Consider the following 21,031-nt stretch of genomic DNA (forward strand, 5'->3'; position numbering starts at 1 on the left):
CGCCGAGCTGGGGCGATGGCCCTGACCCCGCAGCCTGGGAAGGGGACCCCCCTCGAGGCCCCATTCCAACCGGGGCGGTTCGAACATGGTCTCCGGCCCTGTCCCACATCCTCAGCTGTGGAGACGGACATGGTGTGGGCCGTAGAGGGACAAGTGAGGGGCATCGGTTGCCTCTGAGTTGCTGCTGCCGGGAGCGGGAAATGAAAGGATGCTTTTTTCCAGGGAAGGGACCGTCTGTAGTTGTGAAGTGAGCCCACTGGAGAGCCAACCAATACGCTTCACCCTGCACAGGTGAATCAGCTCCGGTTTCTCATGCTGGAGATGCATACTTTTGTTCAAATGTTCCTTAAAATGCCTTTTTGCTCAGAAGGCTAATTGCTTTGTACAAGTAACCTTGAATATGTTTTGAGAATGACAGTAACAACTTACAGCTTTATATTACACCATCTGATTAAAATATGTAGATCTATAGTTAGTTCTAACTTCGTTACTTAACAACATATGAGAGTTTATTTTAAGGCTGCTCTCAATTTTTGACGATTGGTATACTTAAAAGTGGCAAATTTAGGACAGCGCATCGTTCCCTTCCTGCTGAGTGTCCTGTGTCCTCTGGGCACCACTTGTACCAGCAGTGCCACTCAAACCATACCAACCGGGTACTACTGTGGATGGGTAAACCCCAGCACCAGTGTTGCCTGTGTAGCTGTCACTTGCAGCCTAGTGACATTGTTGCAACCATCTTCAGCCTTGTATGTGATTTGTTTGTATTATATACATGCGTAAGACAGATTTTATTAATTGTAAAGCTAAATTGCCTACAGAAAGCAACCCCAAATTTACTTAGTAGGTGTAATTTTGATGTTTGAGTACTTTCATGATGAATGAATGAGCTGTATGTAGGGCCTGGTCCTACAGAGTTGCATGTATTACCATGTTTTCGCAGTATGGCAGGTCCTCAGGAAGCAGAAATTTATTGTAATGCAACATAGAAATTCTGATTGCTTATAACTGCTGAAAGGCAGCTCTGTGAGGAGCTCTGCTGCTTTATTTTACTTACTGAGTATTCCTACTGAAGCAAGAATTATATTCCTGTATTGTGTGAAAATAAGTTTGTTGTCTATGCACCACCTGGACTAAAAATAAGGCAGAAGTGTTTTTTTTAACCTCGTACGCGAGTGCCAGTTAGCTCCTATTTCGATGAATAAAAGGTTTAGACTTAGGGTTGTTTTGTTTTTTTTGTTTTGTTTTGTGTTTGTTTTTTTAACTCAAGTACAAATATAAGGTACATTGTGTTATATTTTAGTCTGTTCTTTCTCTCTGGATCATGGTTTAGATATTTTGAGATATCATTTTAGTTTGCGTTTTTGCGATGTTGCAATTCCTTAAATGTCCCATTTATTGCTGTGTCTGAAGACCTTCTTTCTGCAGTCTGTCGCCCTGGCAATCCCTGGGCTTGTTTATAGCCATGTTGAAATAAGTGTGCTTCTGTGCAAGCATGAGGATCGTGTTGTGTGGATGTGATTGCAGGACGGGGGCCTTGGACTGGGTCAGATAGAGCAATCCTTGTTCAAAAGGCTTCTGAGATAGGGAACCAGTCTGGAGCCTCAGAGGAGGAATAGCCATATTTAGGAAATGTTACACTGAAATCTATAGGAATGTGCTCTTGGCTACAAATTTCAGTAACAAATGTTACTACTGATCATCTTTCCTCCTTGAAACCCAAGTTTCTACTATTCCTGCTGAAGTTTATTTTGTGTAGGAAAACAAAATCAGCAACTTGCACAGTTTTGAACATAAAGTATTTGTTCCTCTCTCCTTAGTTACTTTTTCTGTTACTTGTTCTGTTGTTGACTGGGACTTCTCACAAGTCTGTATGTTATTTAGTTACTATTAGCGATAATACTCAAATTTAGTTATGTATTTACTCTGCTGTATCATGAAAAGTAATTCATATTATCAGTGTTGCTTAAAACATGCAGTTGCTTTTTCATTAATACGTTGGACACCTTTATGCAATATATATTGCCTTTTTGCAGAGTTGAAGTAATGCGCCTTCTAAGAAGGCAGAATGAGGACAATGTTGCTGCTTCTGTCTTCCTAGGTAGATTTCCACATGTGAAAACTAGTTCAAAATGTGATTCCAGGCGGGAACTAAAAGTATCCAATAGGATCTCGTATGCTCAGTGCCTGCATCTTGGGGGTAGGTTCGTCCCAGTTCTTGCGTGTGTGTGCAGTGTCTTTGTCACTTGTGTGGGGTCTTCAGAGGTCTTCTTGAGCTAAGACTGTGCACTAGTTAGTAGAGAGATGAGAACTCCTATAGCTGACTTTATTTACCTTGGTTACCTCCCAGTGTTCTGTCTTGAATTGGATGCTTTTACTGATAGGACTCTTTCTGGGTTTAAAGCAGGCTTGGATTGGTACGACGTTATCATTAGATTGAGAAGTAAGCCAAAATTGGGGTTAAGTCATAGAACAGGGACAGAAACTACAACTCTGTGGTGTCAGTGGTGACCACAATTAGATGTGGTACAGCTTCTTTTGATAAAACAGAGTACTTCTCAGAGAGATACTTGTCTCTAGATATGAAATAGGAAGAAAAGGAGTCATAGAGTCACAGAATGGTTTGGATTGGAAGGGACCCTTAAGATCACCTAGTTCCAACCCCCTGCTATAGGCAGGGACACCTCCCACTAGACCAGGTTGCTCAAAGCCCCATCCAGCCTGGACTTCAGTGCTTCCAAGGAGGGGGCAGCCTTCTTTCTAATAATACAGGTTTTACTAGTACTGACTGGACAGTTTTATGGTAAGGTAGTTTTAAATGTGTGTCATTTTGTAATGACTCTTATGGCTTCTGTTCCACTCTGAGTGGATTAAATTACAAGTTGCCAACAGCATGTTCAGATCCACGTGTTTATTGTCAGTCTCAGCAAAAAGGATCAGGCAGTGGAAGCACAGGGAATTTTTCTCTCTTGGTCAAATCAAGGAATCAGCAGAACTGCTATTTATGCTGTTTGTGGAAAATCTGAGGTTTGTGGAGATCAGAGTTCTGCTTTCTGGCCCCAAGGTGATGTTTTTGGGCACGTGTAGGCAATTGCACCTAGTCTGTGAGATGACATGAACACACCAAACTGTACAGCATTAAGTCTGTGCTGGTATTAAGAATTCAAAGAACACAGTTAAAAGTCACAATTAAAGAGATGTTATTCATATGCGATGTGTGAACCTCTGAGCTCAGTCCTCTTAATTATACATCTTTTAACTGTTGACATATAATAATTTCATTGCAATTTACAATGCATTTGGGGATTCCGTTGCCTAATTTGGTCTCACTTAGGTTGAATGTCAAATTCTGAGCATACATTTGACAGTGGATCTAACCCACATGGTTTGAAACATTCTGATGTTTTCTGTGTGGTGTTTTCTCAGGCTTGCTGATTGGATTTGGGGTTGTAATACTTTGGCTTCAGTAATAGTGGCCAGGCCATTAACTTCTCTGTAGAACACAGGTGATGCCAAGTACCAATTTCTGTATGACACAGTGCTGGTACTCAGTACGATCTCACAGAGATTTCCCCAAGACTGGCTGTGGTGGTGTTTTCTGCCTTCTCTGAAGGAACGTTTAACTGTATTGGAAGAGATAATGCTGACTTGGAGCCAGTGTGCACTGTGAGGGAGCCCGTTATGCCTGCTTGTGAGCACTGACAGTGGCTGTGTGCTGGCTCCCTCCTATGCCTGGCAGCAGGCACTGGCAGCTGTGCAGGTGTGTGCATGTGTATATTTAAGTCTCATTTGTCTTTTCATAGCCACTTTGCAAACCACATGTTATGTCACAGTGTGGCTTTGCTATGCGTCCTGCTTGTCCTCACGTGAAGGCCTTGCTGGGATGCACGGTTTGTTGCCCTTTGCATGCCTGGACAGGGCTTTTACCAGAAGGAGGAGATTTTCTTCCAGTCATCTGCTCAGGTGTAAGACATGAATATGTTACCAAATGACAGATGTTAGTGGCAAGCTTGTAAGAATATAGGAATACCCTCTTGGTTAAGCTCAGGGATTGATACAACCCGCAGTTCTGTCTTGGACAGTGGGAAGAACTGATGCAGTTGGGGCAGAATATGAAAGCCCAACTTCTTTTAAACGTTTTCTTCTTTTGTTCCTCCAGCATCTGTGTTTATTAAGTTGGGTGTGCTAGCAGGTACATCACTGCCCACTTTTAGCGTCAGTGGTCACGCTCTATAAACTTTTCTTTTGCCTTCAGAACTCGATGATGCTGCCTGCTCCCTCAGCCTCTGTGACAGTGAGTTCCAATGGCTCACTACTTGTGAGCAGCAGCAATAGAGAAGTACTTCTTTCCTGTGTTTTGAGTCAATCTCATGCTGACTTCCCCAGGCACCCGTAGTTCTAACATTGTGTGACTTGTCACTTGACCATTCTGTAGTCACTTATCCCCTGCCATTAGGATGTTTAAAACCTTGGTCATATCCTATGTCACTTGGCAGTGATAGATTTCTGAATTCTTCTGTTCTTACTCTCAAAATGTTATGCTTAGAAGCAGTTGTTTAAGGAAAATGTGGGTTCCTCCAATAGTAGCCTCTGGTTTCTCATTTGTGGGTTGTGGCTAGAGCCAGTCTAAAGACATGCTTGCTTAAATTGAGTTTGTTTTGAACCTCTCTGCAGCTGCAATGTGGAGTATAATTGCGGACCCCAAAACAACGTCCAGAAGGGTTTGCGCCCTGAGAGTTGTGCGGCAAGGTACAGCTGCTCGAGCATTTCGTTTTCCACGGGAAGTCCATGTTTCCGTCATCTCTGCTGAATCCTATGGGACAAAAATATTTTCTCCCCACCCACCGTTTAGCTAAGCGTAGTTTCAGTTCTCTCAGTTAAGTGACATGTGCCTGTGCTGCGCTTGTGCTGCTTTCTGTGTCGCTGCAAAAAACTCTGCTAACAACTCTTATGTTGTTTCAAAGAAAGCACTACAACAGATGAAATCAGAATTGATAAATTAAGAAGTCTTTGTTTTATATATACATCTGTTAAGGATGGAAAAGACCTCTAAGATCATCTTGGTCCAATCCCAGCCTGCCCCACCATGCCCACTAACCATAACCCTCAGTGCCATGTGTCCATGCTCGTTGAGCACTTGTATGTGGCAGAGAACAAAAAGAAAAGGCTCTTTGTAGGCTTGGTGTGAGTTGAGTCTGTCGGCATATCCATGCAGCACTGCTGCCTTTCCAGGGTTTGTGTAGCAGCCTGCCCATCAGACGTGTATCGTCTCACGTGGTTTGTGAGGGTTGCTGTAATTTCCCCGTGTAACATTGGCTGCTGGGTGCGTTAGCTTTTTTTTCTTTCATTACTCTGTAGTTGCACTGATCAGTCCCTAGCAGGATTTTGAATTTGGTTTCGTTTCTGTGAGCTTTTCTTAGTGTAAATAAAGACCCCAGAATATATGTATGAGCTCAGGGGTTTCCCTGAGGATTACTGCTGCTGTCCCAGCTTCAGTGTTTCATACGGCATGGTGATTGTGGGCTGTATCTTTCAGACAAGTGAGATGGAAAATGCTGTGCCTGCCTCAACGCGGTCACTTACAAATATAAGTGCAAAAATAAGACTTAATTATGAGTTAAGTCCAAAAAATAAGACGGGGCACAGGAATAAATCCAAGATTACAGCGGCTGGGAACTGCGGAGCATTTTTCTCCCCAAAACTTAACCGAGGAACCCAGATACGTGTTTTGTCTTATTTACTTTGGAACTACTCTGAAAAGCTCTCTTTGCTCTGCTGCTTGATAACCTTCAGACAAGAAATGTGGCTGCATTGTGCAAAGGAGAAGGAGGTCACCGGTCAGTACGAAACTCTGCAGAGCATGATAGCAGTGGCTTAAGAGGTGGGGGTAAACACGGCAGAAAGAAATAGCAGCATGTGCGTCACCCCATCCTTGCAAGATGGACGTGCACTGTCCAGTCCTTCATCCTGCCCAGTCTGTCACCAGGACAAGCTTTGGGTCACTGTGGAGAGCAGCAAACTCTGGGGCAAAAGACTTTGTCAGCTTCATTCAGTGTAAGAGATGCAATTCATTTAGACTTGTTTAATTACTTTTGCTACCTCAGTAATGGAGGAGGCTGTCTGTCAAGCACATGGGACCTGCACCTAGGTCACCTTGCTACTATTTAGGCATGGTAACATGGGATTTCCTTTCCTTTCACGTTGTTGCTTTGAGGATGGATGTGTTGCAAAGGGTCACGCTTCAGCTGTCAGTTTTGGCTATATGGAGTGTGCACCTTCCTATGCTGCCCTGCACTGAGGGGAAAGCAGTGGGAAGCAGATTTGATGTCTGTGCTCATGCTCTCACTGTTTGTAAGCAAAGTGCCAGGACTGCCTTCTGGGTGCTGCTGGTCTGTGTACCTGGAAACGGGACTGTGCATGGAGAGGAGATGTGGGACAGTCCTTACTGTCAAATGATTGATTGGGTCTCTGATATTTGCACCATGTTTTGTAACAGGTCTCCATTGTGTGTGCTGCACTGCACTTATAAAACTATTTAAATAATTGCGCTTTTTAAATTTTCAGTGCTACCTTCTGTCCTGCTCCTACAGCTAGTGGAAATATCTCCTTTATGCAGTTTGCTGCTGGAAGTATGGTAGGGTGTTTAGTTCTGTCCTAGTGACTTCAAGATCCCCAGCTGCCGTGGTACTTATCATCTTCTCAAGGTGCTTTTCTTTAGCGGGGAGAGACTGCTTCCCTAGGGAAGAAATATCTTCCTTGCAGAGACTGGAGCCTCCCCTCCCTCCTTGCCATCTTTTCCTTGCCATGTGGCACGCTCAAAGTAAGTTGGTTGAGTTGGTAATCTGTGCAGTTGTTGCACATCTCTCACCTCTATGTGCGTTCCTTTGCTTGGTGTATAACACACCTGCAGTGAGTACTGAATACACTGCGTATGCATTCTGTGGTTCAGGATGGCCTTCCCAAGCGCCAGGGGCTTTTGGCAGCCTGAGCTGGGCATAGCAGGGAGCTGCAGGTTGTGTGCACTGTTCGTGTTTTCTTGATGCAGCTTTGGTTTTGTGCATGTGTGTTTTAAGAAAAATGATTGTTAAAGACTTCATAGTGGTTGGAAATGGAAAAGTACTGGAAGATTTCATGGTTTTGTTATTTTGCAGCACTGTTGGATTCTGTTTGTGGGAGCGGGGAAGAAGACGGGCTCTTGCTGAAGTGGTATTTCAGCCCTCTTGGGGTCATTGGGAGTACTGTCTCTGGCATCGTTAATGTCTGCACTCACCTGAAGCTTTTGCTTACAAAAGGTGTGGGCAGCTACAAGATCATCAGTCTGTTTACCAGGTGTGATAAAGACATCTTACAAAGATAAAAGGCTTTCCTATGCTGCCTGTGAAAATTAATATTTGGTAGGGCGAGGATAGTCCCCAGCGTTTTTGTAAGCAGAGATTCTTGAAGGAGAACCTTTCTGCGTTCAAACGAGTTAATGTCACATCAGCTTTCAGCTTGATTCCTGAAAGCAGGAGATCTGATTTGTTGCTTAACCTTTTCTGACTTGTAGCCCCTGATCATTTTGTGGTATACAAGTGGAGTTTTGTTTAGCAGGTTTAAACGTGGTGACAGTCAACATTTTTTCCTTTTATGGTTTCCAAAGCTCTGTGGCTGCTTGTTGAAAGCTGTCATGCTGGTGGGTTTGGCTTATTGGATGCCAGCTGAACCACAGGTGAATGGCCACATCTGGCCACTTACTAAGCAGTATGATCCTATCTATTTAATTCTGACTGACCTTGACCTTTTTGATGTTTTCCGTAGACAATCCACATCGTCTTGATTCATCATCATTCCAGGATAGTGGTGTCCTTGGGGCTCTCTCTTAACACTGATATGGTACAGAAGATTTAAAATCAGGTATTGTTTTGGTTCTCTCTTTAGCATCAAACTGAAATACACAATCTAGAACTAAATGCATTTTTTTTTTTCCTGATGTGATTTATCTTAATATTTTGGCTCTTTCAGCTGATGTTCACAAGGAATAGAGTCACGTGATGTATGAAGGCAAACACATACACTTCTCTGAGGTTGACAATAAGCCCTTGTGCTCGTATAGCCCCAAACTGTGCAAGCAGAGGCGACTTAACGGCTACGCCTTCTGTATCAGACACGTTCTGGAGGACAAGACTGCCCCTTTCAAGCAATGTGAATATGTGGCCAAGTATAACAGCCAACGCTGCACCAACCCCATCCCCAAATCTGAGGACCGTAGGTGAGTTGTGGTTGCCCACCTGCGATGCGGGAACTGGCTGGGATGTAGGCATGAGTTTCTTTTTAAGATGCTGCCTGGTTTCAGGATGAAGGAGGAACTGGTTTGGGTGAATTGAATTCCAAGATGTTTCTTTGAAGGTTTTGTTATAAGACCATAAACTTTATTCTATTTTCTGTGGGAATCAAGTATTTGAAGAGAGCAGTAATTTGCTTTCAAGGAAGTTTTCAGGAGGGTTTGTTGCTTTGCTTAAATTTACTATAAAGTGTGGATCAAATTTGCTATGCAGTATCTGCTGTTCTGATTTGCTTGCTTTGTCACTCATAGTCTGCGCCCTTAAAGGGCCCTGCCTATTTGGCCAACTGTGGCAAAAGCATGCTTCTGTCTACTTTTACAGGACAAACAACTGAAAACGCGTGCCTTCTGGGCTTAGGGAGCAGTGATGCATAGGGGCGAATGCAGAGTTGCAACTCCGTGTTCTTGCTTTGCTGCTGATCTGTGGTGGTGTATTACTGGAATAAAGCACGTGTTACTTGGTAACAGATCAGTCGGCTACAAAAGTGCTGTTTGCTCATTTTCTTCTCTACTCCTTCCCTTTCTCTCCCCATCCCTGCCCAAATGAAGATGCCTGAGGTGCTCAATATGAAATGGCTTGGAAGAGATAGTGCTTGCAGTTGTTGGAGAGCCGGGAATTCAAACCAGGCTTCCTGAATTGCAGCTCGTACTGTAACCATAAGGGCATTTTTTCTTGCTCTTGGGGTGAAATAGCAGAATTTGTCTGATGCTGTCTGTAAGGTGTATGCAACTTTAATTTTTCACTCATTGCTGCAGGTTTTGCCACTACAACAGTATTTAATTAATGTGTGTGTTAACTACCTGGGGCTTATTCTGTTAGAAATATATATTTTTAAAAGTAAAATATAAACAAAATATGCCAAAAAAGAATCAAACCACTCTTCACTGACCTTTCACATTATTAGCTGCCATTCACTAACCTTTTGCATTATTAGCAGTGTTCCCACTGTGCCCTACGTATAACTTCCTCCTCGGCTCACAGCTCCCTCTCTTGTCTGAAACAACAGTTGGACTGTGCTCTAAATTAACTTGCACTTCACCTGCCATTTCACTTGAGGAGACTGATGAAGTGAGAAAACAACACGAATGTTTGTCAAAAGCTGTAGGGCAAATGCTCAAATGGCACAAGATGAATAACTTTAAGCTGCAGTTTGACAGTCGGTGACTCTTTCTTTGCTACTGTACAGTTGAGGCTCTTTGAAATAAACTCACAAAAATGATCATGGAAATTGAGCAAATGATATGCTGTCATTTCAGATGGAAGAGCCAACTGAGCCCACGTCGCTGTTTAGCAGGGTCGCACTCAAAAACAATAGAAATAATACTACTTAATGACACTTTTTAGGTCTCATATGTTCCCGTGGAATTTGAGATTTTTCTTTACACCTTGAATTGAGTTCACACTTTGTTCTTTTTGATTTTTCTCAAGTTAAAGTGAAGTGTGGTCATGACATCTGGTGTATGTTATATTAGAATTATTCGACTGCATGTCGAGTGTCACATTAGAGTGCTTGAAAAGGACAGCAGGTGTCTGAAGGGGAAAATAAACTTTTAATTTCAAATGAGAGGGTGTGATCGTTGGAAAGAATATTTTAAAAGGCTGCTTCTCAGGGCGGAGCTTAGTTTGAACAATAAGATTTGATGAATGCTAGTGATAAAACTGTGCCTGCTCGAAACAGTTTTTTTTGGCAGGCAAACCTGTATCTGTGTCTTAAGAGACTTCTTTCACACTCCACTCAGTATAAAGATGTTTGCTGTATCTGAGTTCTCTGCTCGTAGCTTTTAATTTTCTGTTTACAAAATTACTGTCAGATGGTCATTTTGTCAGTTTGAGACACGTTTTGTGATCAGAAGCAGGCTGTATGATACTTTGACAGCTACGTTCTTATATATTCTTAAAGATTATAAAAAATGGAATGTCTTAACAGGCTGCACGCATTATATGCCAAAACATCCTAGTCTGTCCACAGATAATTAAAAATAATTATCCCTTAACCCCTGACAAATGAGTTGGCATCCGCCACAAAGATGTTTAATATGCTGTTATATTATTAAATTTCTTATTAACCATTAAGTTTCCTCAAATTAAAGCTATTAATAGCGCGTGACTTCATTACCTTAATTGAAGTTTAATTTCTTTATTCTTTATCTTGTTTTTTTTAAAGAAATACACAGGTGGGCAGTGCACCTGTGATTCTTCCTGAATATGTCTCCCCATTCTTTGTTGTCCAAATGCACTCACAGATTGTGACGCTCAGTTTATTTATGTTTTGAAAGTATAGATTTTTTACAATGTAGCTTGCTTAAATTCCATTTTATCTCTTAATTTTCTTCTTTCAAGAGTCTGTAAATAATGTGCAAGCAACTCTCCAGTTTAGTTAGTTATTCCTTAAAATAAGTGACTAAACCCAATAGAAACCTGGGAGGTACTGGGAAGCAGGATGCAGTTGTAGGTAGAAAACCTGGCTTTCTGGGTTCCTGTCTTTCCCACGATGTGGAAAGCTGTCTGCCTAAAGCCTGCACAGCCTTTGTGAGCTGTGTGTAGAGGTAGCTTTAATAGATATCAACTCACTGCTTTTACTGTGTATGTTGATTTGCATTTGTCCTCACCTGGACCAGAATAAATGCCTTTAGTGCTGAATAAGGAAGGGGAAAGAAACTATATTAGGTACTCAGCATGATACTGGAAGCTGAGAATAACTCGCAAGGTTTTGGAAATGACAAGCTGTGCCACTGAGACAGACACTCCAACACCAGCTGCGTGCAGGGCCAGCTTGGCACTCCTGGCATCATGCTCAGGGCCATGCAAAAGGCACGGTGCTGCTTCCAGGTGCTAGTCCTGTCCTCCCAGTAGCCTGCCTCTGTGGAGCATGATCTGCTTCCCTGGCCTTGTCTCCGATCTGAAGAACCTCCTGCTCGGCTTGGCTGGCCCTTGGTGGGTTCCAGCAGAGCCACTTATTGCCTGCTCCTGGCTCTACAGTGTGGGCCAGTCTGAGACAAGGCTTGCTCCCAAGCTGTCCTGGAGCCTGCAGGGAGGGAAGTCCATGTGCAGGCTCACCTGTGTGTGATCTGTGTTTTTATGATGTAGCCTGCCAGCTGTAGGTTTGTGTCAGAGGAGATATCTGTGCAAGATACTGCTGGCTTTTGCTGATGAAGCGTGGTCAGTTGTAAGAATCACAGTTTTATTCTCTGTTGTGTAAAACAGAGAGGAGAGTTAGAGTTAAACATGCAAAAGACTTAGCAGCCTAAAACTCAGAGAGAAGCCTACTACCTTTCCATGGGTTTATTTACTTTTGCTATATTTGGCTTTCTCTTTCCTTTCCAGTTTTACCTCCTTGCTCCCGCACAAGCACAAGGTGGCAATATAAGTTCTGAACAGTAAAAGGGAAGCATTCAAAGTGAGCAAAGCTCTCATTTTTATGGTATTAAGGAAAGAAAAATCCGTTGTACTTGTCTTGTCTGTTTGTGGTTTTTATTCTGTCATACTAAAAGTGCTGTCCTAACTGATCTCAGTCTTGTTCAAACAAAATGCTAAGAAAGTGCTTAATTTTAATTACATGAATAATGCTATTGACTTTAAGGGAAGCTTTGCTGAGCCCTCATTAAAGAATTTAATTTTTGGAAGTGCATCTCTCAGTATGAATTTACAGAATTGTAGTCTGTTCCAATAAGGACTTCAGCTTGTCTCATTTATTTATTACTTTTGACTTAATGTAATGAAGAAATTATTTAGACAGTAATATGTAGCAAAGCTTTTCAGCCTTTTTTGATTTGTAAATCCTTATGGGTATGGACCCTTCAAGGCATTACCTATATGGAGATTGTTAATGGGTATATTGGAATTTACATTTATGCCTTTTATGGACCATTGAGAAAACATTCGCATATTGCTTCTTTAGGGACAGGGTGACAAATTGAAAGCTGCTAAACTGAAATAGTCAATGTGGTGGGGGTTGACTTGGCCTTTTTTGTTTTGTTTTTTTTTTTCCTCATAAAGACCAGCAATCATTTCTTTTTTATTTTTTTGTTCCACAAAACTTGATTTTCTCAGGTTACGTCCCTTACAGGATGCTCTGTTCTACTCTATCATACTGAGAAGACTTTAAAGAATACTTTCATGGATATTTCCTTATCTTGTCCAAAAATACCATGACATAGACATCACTCTTTTATCGTATCTTTGTTTTCATCTGTAAGCTGCGATTGTAGATGGGATCTGCAAAGGACAGAAGCCTCATAACTGGGGCATTCTACAGAGACAGGAAGTCCTGCCTTTATGAAAGCAGGATTGTAGGAAAAGCAGGAAAATGTAGGATTGTGATTGCTATATCTCCATTGCCTGCTTGTTTTAAACAGACAGAAATTAATTGTTTACTTCTTAGTATGCTGTCTACACCTATAAATCGCAACTCTTTTATATTAGAACTTGAAACCTCTATTTGTGGGTTGTATGTATATATTCTTGGCACTGTGTTTTCCAGAAACACAGAATTTCTTTTAAACCAGATTTTTATTTGAAGAGCACTCCACTAATCCTTTGGCTACAAATTTTTTATGTTAAATTACTAAACAGAGCTTAAACATGAAGCTATTTTTTTTCATTAAGTGCAAATACTGACCCTTCTTAGAAAGTATCTCAGTGAGATTGTCCCCATGATAAACCATTCCCTACTACAGTGGGATTCGTAACAATGATGTGTGTGTTGATGAAAACAACTAATTCCAGGGTAAGAACAGCCAAATGAAGGAAGTAGTCATCGGTGTACTCTTTCCTGGGAGCTTTTGAAATGGTTTTGTATGATCAGTTAAGGGCTTGAGTTCTTTATTACTTTTTTATGTATCAGTCCATTTGTTTCGTTCACTTTGGGTTTTGATTATTTACCGTACTAGAATGTAAATACTTAGAATATACTGCGAGAGTCTTCTATGAATAGGAAAGTGACATTGTCACTTGGAAAAGTTTGTTATAGGTTGGGAACATCACAGTTATCTGTTGTATTAGGAGTTGTTTACGATTTGTGTAAAATCTCCTGTGTTTTGATCTAATTTCTCAAGTTGTGTGTAGGTTTCCCCTTGGTGAGGTCTGTTTACTTCAGGTTTTACTTGCAGGAACTGAATTAGGAACTGCTGCTTTTACTTTTCATAGGTACTGCAACAGCCACCTGCAGGTACTTGGCTTTATACCGAAAAAGGAGAGGAAGAAAAAGAATGATCCCATAGAGGAGGTAAAGGTCAGGCACCAGATGGATACTATGGCCCTCAGTCTGACGATGCCCACCCTGGCCTTGAAGATGCCCAATGGACTGGACGGGATGTCCCTCTCCCCTCCTGGGGCTAGGCTTCCTCTCCACTACCTGGAGGCAGAACTAGAAGACCCCTTTGCTTTCAACGAGGAGGATGATGACCTAAAGAAAGGGGCAACGGTGAGGAAAAAGTTGCAGAGCAAGTTGGCTCAAAACCGGCAGCGCCAGAGAGAGACAGAGATTTTAAAAGTTCGCCAAGAGCACTTTAGCCCCCTTCCTGCACCTTTGCAGCAGCAGCCTCTGCAGCAGCAGCACTCCCATCTGCCACCTTCATCAGCTTTGTTAAAGCCAACAGGGCTACCGCAGGGCATAGTCTGCAAGTCACCTCAACCTCCGAACACCAGCCTACCAATGCAGGGAGTGGCACCCACCACACACACTATAGCACAAGCCTGGCAGTTGTCTAACAAGAGACCTCTGCCTCTCCTGCCACCTGCTAGGGCTCCCGTCACGGACCCTCCAAGGACTGATCGGGTCCTAATGAAAGCCACAGCCTTTTCTCCGCACTCGTCCTGCATGAGCCGGCTACAGAGACTGGTGAAACTGTGCACTCGAAAACAGCAGCTGGACACTGATCTGTTTCCACACCTAGGTGGGTAGATAATAAATGCCTTGCTTCTTCTTTTCTTATCCTCAAACCAGAACACCAAAGAGGAATGTCCTCCTACCTCTGTCCTGCTTTCATGTGTGGTCTGTATGAAATAAACCTGCACTAGGTGATGACTTTGTCTTTTTGTTACCTGCATTCTCTATGGAGGGATGCCTGGACCTGTTACGTACGGTTAATGGCGCTTTAGCTGTTCATTCTTGTAGTGTCCCATTAATCGTTTGAGAAATCAAACTGAGGTATAGAAAGCATTGCTTGACGACATACGCATTGTATAGAAGATTTGCAGCTTGCTTAGTAAAGGGTCGTTGGAGACTAGACAAAGTTAAATGTGTGACAAGTTGCAAGTTACAAAATAAGTGCAAGTAAAAGTTGAGATATTTGGCCCATCATTCAGTGCAGATCCAAATTTATGGTAGACTTGGCTAGGAGAGTTGGAGCACAAGGGAGTTTTTCTAGATTGGACCCAGTTGTGTACAGAACATGGCTCAGCAAAAGAGGGGTGTCATTGTGCTGGGAGGAAAATAGTAACTTTATAAAGGTAGTTGGAGAGATGGGGTCTTATCTGCATGAAATAGTTTCCTCCTTCCTTATTATCTAGAAACTGTGATAATCACTTATTGCTTGCAAAAATGTAAGTGAAAATAACCAGCTTGCTGCTATGGCAGTAGTGCTCTATGAAGCTTCAAAAAAGGCAGCTGACCTCAGGGCTTATTTGTCTGATGCTGAATACAAACTCAGGTACACCTGGCTTTCCTTGACATGTCCCTCATACTCCAAAATTACCTTGCTTTTCTGCTTAGTTTTAGACTGTGCTGTCCTAACTAGTAGAATACTGACAGGAAGAACACGAACAGAGGTCAGAGTGTGATATTAGAATAGGAATACCATTTATGATCATTCTTTTTTAAGACTTCAAATAAATCTGGAAGTACTTATATGAACATCATACTTAATTGCAAACATCTGTAATTTTTGCTGTTTCAATTAACCTTTTTTTAATTTGCAGTCAAGATCTGCCCTTTGGCACTCACGGGATAGCTTGACTATTTGTTCAAAGATAATTAGCATCCCATAACATTCTCTAAAGGACATTGTTCTTCAGAAATGTTGTTTGATGATCCTACATATAATGCAGGTCTTCTGAAGAATGGCAGCTCCACAGGCACTTCCATGTGTCACAAAATCAAATAGCTTAAAAAGTGACCTCTGTTTTGAGATGCCATAGAAAGACCACTTTCTGTGTTTCATCTTTTACGTTCTCATGTGATGTTTGAACTGAAGGAAATACATTTTCCTAAAAAAGTGGCTTAATAGGAAACCCTACAAATATAGGGTTAAGCAAATGCTGTACTAAAATAAAATGTAAAAATGGTGTACACACTCGAAACATTTCATATTTGGCAAATAACAGAATTGACACATTGAACACGTCGGAGTGGAAAATGAAGTTGCTTATTCATAACATGCCTTGATATTAAAGACTAGTTCGGAAAATTTTAGGATTTGTGTTTATTGATGAAGTAGCACTACAGATGGTGGTGCAGAACCCTGAAAGAGAGAAACTCAGTTTTGTATGTGTACGTGCTATTAGCAGCATGTAATTGGTTGTTAGTATAGCTGCAGTCTTTGGTGTGAGTATAGCTGAGTCTGGGTTAGATTTTCTCTTTGTTTCTTCACTGCCTATTGAAAGTGAAAACAACCCAAACTCTGACTTTAATTTTAAACGTTGGGTAATTTGTTATGTGGTATCCATTGCACTCAGTCTTTATCCACTGGTGAGGTTGTATTCCCCTTACTTTATGGAAGGGGGGAGTGTAGAAAACATAGTATAATTCTGGCATTTTCTTAAATGTGTTAAGCTATCTTAATTTAGTTCATATGCATATCTTAAAAGATAGGAACCAAGAAAATATTTTCAGGATGCTGAAGGTGCTGAAAAACAGGGTTTCTAATCTTTCTGCTAGAAATGTCAGTTCTGAATGATAGAGGGGCTCCTGATGATAGTGTTCCAAATGATGTGTGCCTGTATCTCAGAATGTAGGTGATCAAGTACTGAGGTCTTTCCCAAACAGAAAGCATCTGACTTCAGAACTATCTCAGATAGAGCTGTTTAGTTTATTTTCAGTAACAATAAAGTGTTCTTTAATTCTATCCAAACTGCTATGCCACTTTCAAGGAGCGCGTGAGGAAATGAAAAAGCAGTGACAGTGGCTTGTAAATGTGGCTGCAGGATTTTTATCCTACCTGCTGCAAGGGATTGAAAGAATTTTACTGGATGTGGATGAGAGAGCAGGCAAAATTGCAAAAGATGCCCAGCTAATGTTTTCCACCTGAGGATATCACAGGAAAGCCAATAACAGAGTCCATCAGTTTGACTAACAGTGGCTGTTGATGCATGCTCCGTTTTAAAAGTGCACCAGTATTTACATTTCTTGTGACTCTGTTTTCCTGCTAATATATGCATTTGGCAAGCAATTACAAAGACTGAGCAGCAGAGCATCCTGTGTAGCTGTGTATCTCTCTCTACCCATGCTGCTCTGTCTCGCAGTTTTCCCACTCTCTGGGTGTTTTGGCATAGAGCATTGGTCAGATCATAAGCAGAAATGGATGTGGCTTATTTAGATCATATAGATTTAGAAGTTACCAAGCTGTAAGTTCTCTGTGACAGGGATTTCATTGTTACCTCATCTGTGAAGATTCCATGGGCTTGGTAGAAAAGCTGTAACGTTTTCTGTAGGTAAGAAAGCTGGTGTCTTCACCTGCACTGCTTGTGGATAAAGAGTCTAGGAAGAATTTTAAAAGGAAAACTCAAATTTGAAATAAATCAGCATGCCGTTTGCACGCTGTAATGAAGATGCTAGTGTAAGTTTGCATCCTAATTGAGAATGTTATATATTTAATCCAACATAATTTTGCTTGCAAGCTGTGCTACACGTTTGTCTTTTCTGCCACAGGTTGTTCAGAGATGTGTGGGAGGCAGGTCCGCTTTTCACCCAGCTTTCATGTTTTCTATTCCCATAGGGCTGGATTGGTCTGAAGACAGTGGAGAGGAGTTGGAGGATTCAGAGCAAACTTCCTCTTACCAGGTTGCGTGGTCTGTCCGAGAAACCCTCGGCTACGAAAGACATGAGTGAGTATGATTCATCAGTGTTCATGCTGGCCTTGATGTAGTAAATCATGTAAATATGAGATTTATTTCAGTGGAGTCATTGGACCCTTATGTGTTTTGCTGAAACGAAGGATTTTTTGAACTCGTTTGTAAAGAGCTGTTAAACAGTGTTCTACCTTCAGCCTCAGCTTTCGCTTAAGGTGGACGCCACTGTGCAGTCTCCTGTGAGAAGGATGCATCAGGAAAGAATTTAACCTTATTAGCCTAAATTTAGTTGGGTTTAGTGATGTTTATTCATGAACTTGTGTGTCTTGCTGTATAGAGAGATTTCCTGACTTGTAACCAAGAGAAAGGAGTTGTTCTTGGTTTCTTGTCTTCCCTACTGTTTGTGAATAAGCTTGTTAGTAAACTTACTGCATTTTACTCATTAATTCGAATGGTAATTGTGCAGGATTTTGTTTTAATGTGTTTTTTTCAAAGGGCATGGTATTTCTTTTAGTAATTAAGAAGTGTTGAATAAACTGTTGTTAAATAGTGGGGAGCACTGAAAGGAGGAAGGGATGTGTCTGAGCAGGTGTCAGCTGTTGGTGCAGAAAGGCCAGTACTGGTCTCATTATGCTGCTAAACCATGAATCTGGACTTACACCAGGATATCATTAATACACATCCTTATTAACATAAGTTGTAAGGTGCAAAGTTGAAGCAAAGCATCCCAAGTGTGTTGCTGTAAAGAAACCGTTAACAAAAGGAAATTGGGTCTCAATAATGTCTGACTGTAGTTTCTGTAAAGATGTTCTCTTTCAGTATGTTAATGGATTGCTTGATACTACAGCTTTCTCCCCTTTATTTATTCTTTAAATATCCCAGTTAAGTAGCATTTAGCATCATCTCATTGTTAAATGGAGATTCTGAGACTTGCCAAAGCTTCTATCTGTCCCTGAAGCATGTCTGCACAGTGAGCAACAGAGCTGTTATCAGGACAGGCAGCAGCATACCAAGTACTGAGAGCCCTTAGTGAATTGAAGCCTAATCACAGGGTAGATTTTTACTTTTTAAGAAGAAAGGAGTTTTGAAACTATGAAAGACCATTGTTTTTAGGGCATTGAAAGTCAGAGAGTAAACTTTCACAAGCTTTAGTTCTACTTAAAAGGTGACTTCTGAACCAAAATGTTCTGGGAGAACATGAAGCAACATTCAGTTCATCTTTTAAATCACACATAATGTTCAAAGCAGATATATCTATCAAATGACTCCCATATGCTCATTTCTCTTTGACATTTGAACTAGTTCTTCCTTAGATCCCTAGTGCTTTTTTTTTCCATCAACTTCTAAAGGTCATCCGTGTGTATTTTGTCTTCTATTTGTCTTAACTTCCTTTGAATTTTTCCTCATCTTTTCTCATATTGATACCTTTTCTTGACATCTTTCTGATCTGTTCTAGCATTTTATGCATTTGAATTAAACAGTTTATTAAATGTTCTTGTTGGATACATTTTTGTGTAGTACTGGCTGCTTTTGTACTTCAGTCAGTCTGCCCAGCGTTGGCTGCTCCTCAGCAACTTTCCTGATTTAGTTTATTCATACACATTGACACGTGCACTTGCTGTCAGCCTCCTAAAACTTTTATTTCTGTTCTGCAACCTTCTGTAGAGGTTTTCTCTACATGAAATGTTTTACTTGGATGCTTTTGCACTCTGGTCTGTCTGCTGCTGAAGACAAATAAGTTCTTGGGTGATTTGATTCATCAAAATGATACTGTATTGCTGGCAGTTCAGTCTGATAGCTCCTGGTTTGGTCAGCTTCCTGTGCTCTGAGTTTTGGTTAAAAAAAAAAAAAAAAAGGCAGGAAAGCAGTGGAAATAGTTCTCCAAAGCTGTCAGGTTCCAAAAACATATGCCTAAAACTGTGGGAATTTGCTTACTCGTCTTTCTAGTTAAGCTGGTCAAATTAAAGCCACTCTCTCTCTCTCTCTTTCTTTTTCATTTGTGCCTGAACACACACATTAACTATAACCCTCAAACAAATTGCTTCTTTACCTTCTTCTAAATACATTTGAGACTGAACTTCTCAAAGTCTTTGTTGCTATTCCTTTGGGAGATCGCTCCAAATATTTCTCTTAGCTTCTACAGGAAATGCCATTTAACTTTGAAAACGTTGTTTTTGTCTTCTTTGTTAGTTTAGAATATTTCTTGAAGAGACATTCCTATAGTAAGTTAATTGTATGTGCAATCAATATGGTAAAATATTCCATGCAGATGGTTAGATGAGTATGAATGTTTGAATTATGGGAAAAGTTATAGAATTGTAATTGCTATTTGATGTATTCCCTTAATGCCAGTACATGGTATCTAGAAGTATACTTTTGGAGAAGTATTTTAGGACCCTAAAAGCACCTACTCACAGAAACAGTTAAGGTGGATTTCAAAAATACTGTCACTTCATTGATTACTACGTAATTCAGTACAAGCCAAAGGCAGTCATCATAGCGTGCCTATTTCCATCTGACTCCTCTGAAGACAGCAGCAGGAATGCTTCTCAGAGCAGATGAGTAGAAGAAAGTGAGCAGCTCCCCATCCTTGCCTGCTCACAGGTTGTTTTTTTTTTTTTTTGCTCTCCCTTTTTACTGCCTTTGTTTTCTTCATGAAGTCAATGGTAATTCCCTTGATGACTGTGCATGACAGTTCTAAAGGGAAAGGTTGAGAAGAAGCTCTTTGGATGATTTATTAGATGACTTGCATGCATTTTCAGAATTCTTTTGAAAATCGAAATGCCACACATTAAATTTGGCTTCAAAAGTTATAGATGTGGCATAAGAAAATTGACAAAACAGAAGGTGATAAAGTTGTTTATAAAGGGACAAAAGTAAGAAGTATCTTTCAGTTTTGATACTTGCCTAGGTTTTATTGAAAAAAAGAAAAAAGAGGGTGTCATTGTGCTGTTCTTAGGTCTCACAGAAATATGTATGGTTAATCTAGCTGGCTGGGAAATAGCTTCTGAGTAGGCTTTTAGAAACTGCCTTGAAATAAACCCTTGTTAATTGCAGGAATGACTTTATTCTATGTCTTATATATGTGTCTTCATCTTGTTTTATAAAGTGATCTCATAAATTTCAATTCAAAATGTATTAAAATAGTATGACTTTTTTTCTGTCTATTTGAATGAGAGGCAAGTTCAAGTTCTCCAATCTAGAGACATTTGCATTGAAAAACACTCTTTCCTCCAGAAAGAAAGACCTTTTTTTCCTAAGAAATATTCTTCACTTAATGATGAATTAACTTTTGTAACCATATTTAAAATTAATATGTATGCACATTTGTTTAAGTGATTTGTCCCAGAGCAGATACAGCAATATTTCAGACCCCAGGCTGATCTATATTTAACTGATTCCATCCATATATTTGCTTTCTTTTAATAAATTAGGAGGAAAATCTGTATAGAGTATCATAGAATCATGGAATAGCCTGGGTTGAAAAGGACCACAACGATCATCTAGTTACAACCCCCCTGCTATGTGCAGGGTCACCAACCTCTATACCAGGCTGCCCAGAGCCACATCCAGCCTGGCCTTGAATGCCTCCAGGGATGGGGCATCCACAACCTCCTTGGGCAACCTGTGCTCCAGCACATTATTTTTTTCTAATCAGGTTGTTTTTTGTTGTTTTGTTTTGTTTCAGTAGGCATTCTTTTCTA

General features: G+C 40.9%; 1 protein-coding gene across 4 annotated transcripts in view; it reads left to right on the top strand.

Annotated features, from left to right (window-relative positions):
- The window catches only part of INO80D (INO80 complex subunit D), a 38,917-nt gene that overhangs the window by 1,517 nt on the left and 16,369 nt on the right, over positions 1-21,031 (top strand). For 2 of the 4 annotated variants that reach the window (XM_010713501.2, XM_010713502.2), the window contains exons 1-5: positions 7-291; positions 7,798-7,893; positions 8,002-8,248; positions 13,467-14,215; positions 17,255-17,363. In XM_010713501.2, coding sequence (XP_010711803.1) covers positions 8,031-8,248; positions 13,467-14,215; positions 17,255-17,363 — 1,076 coding nt within the window. In that variant the 5' untranslated portion in view covers positions 7-291; positions 7,798-7,893; positions 8,002-8,030. Of the gene's footprint in view, positions 1-6; positions 292-7,797; positions 7,894-8,001; positions 8,249-13,466; positions 14,216-17,254; positions 17,364-21,031 lie in introns of those variants that run through there. The other 2 variants (XM_010713503.3, XM_010713504.3) reach the window with 2 other exon arrangements.

Source organism: Meleagris gallopavo, chromosome 7 (assembly GCF_000146605.3).
Source record: "Meleagris gallopavo isolate NT-WF06-2002-E0010 breed Aviagen turkey brand Nicholas breeding stock chromosome 7, Turkey_5.1, whole genome shotgun sequence".
NCBI lineage: Eukaryota > Metazoa > Chordata > Aves > Galliformes > Phasianidae > Meleagris > Meleagris gallopavo.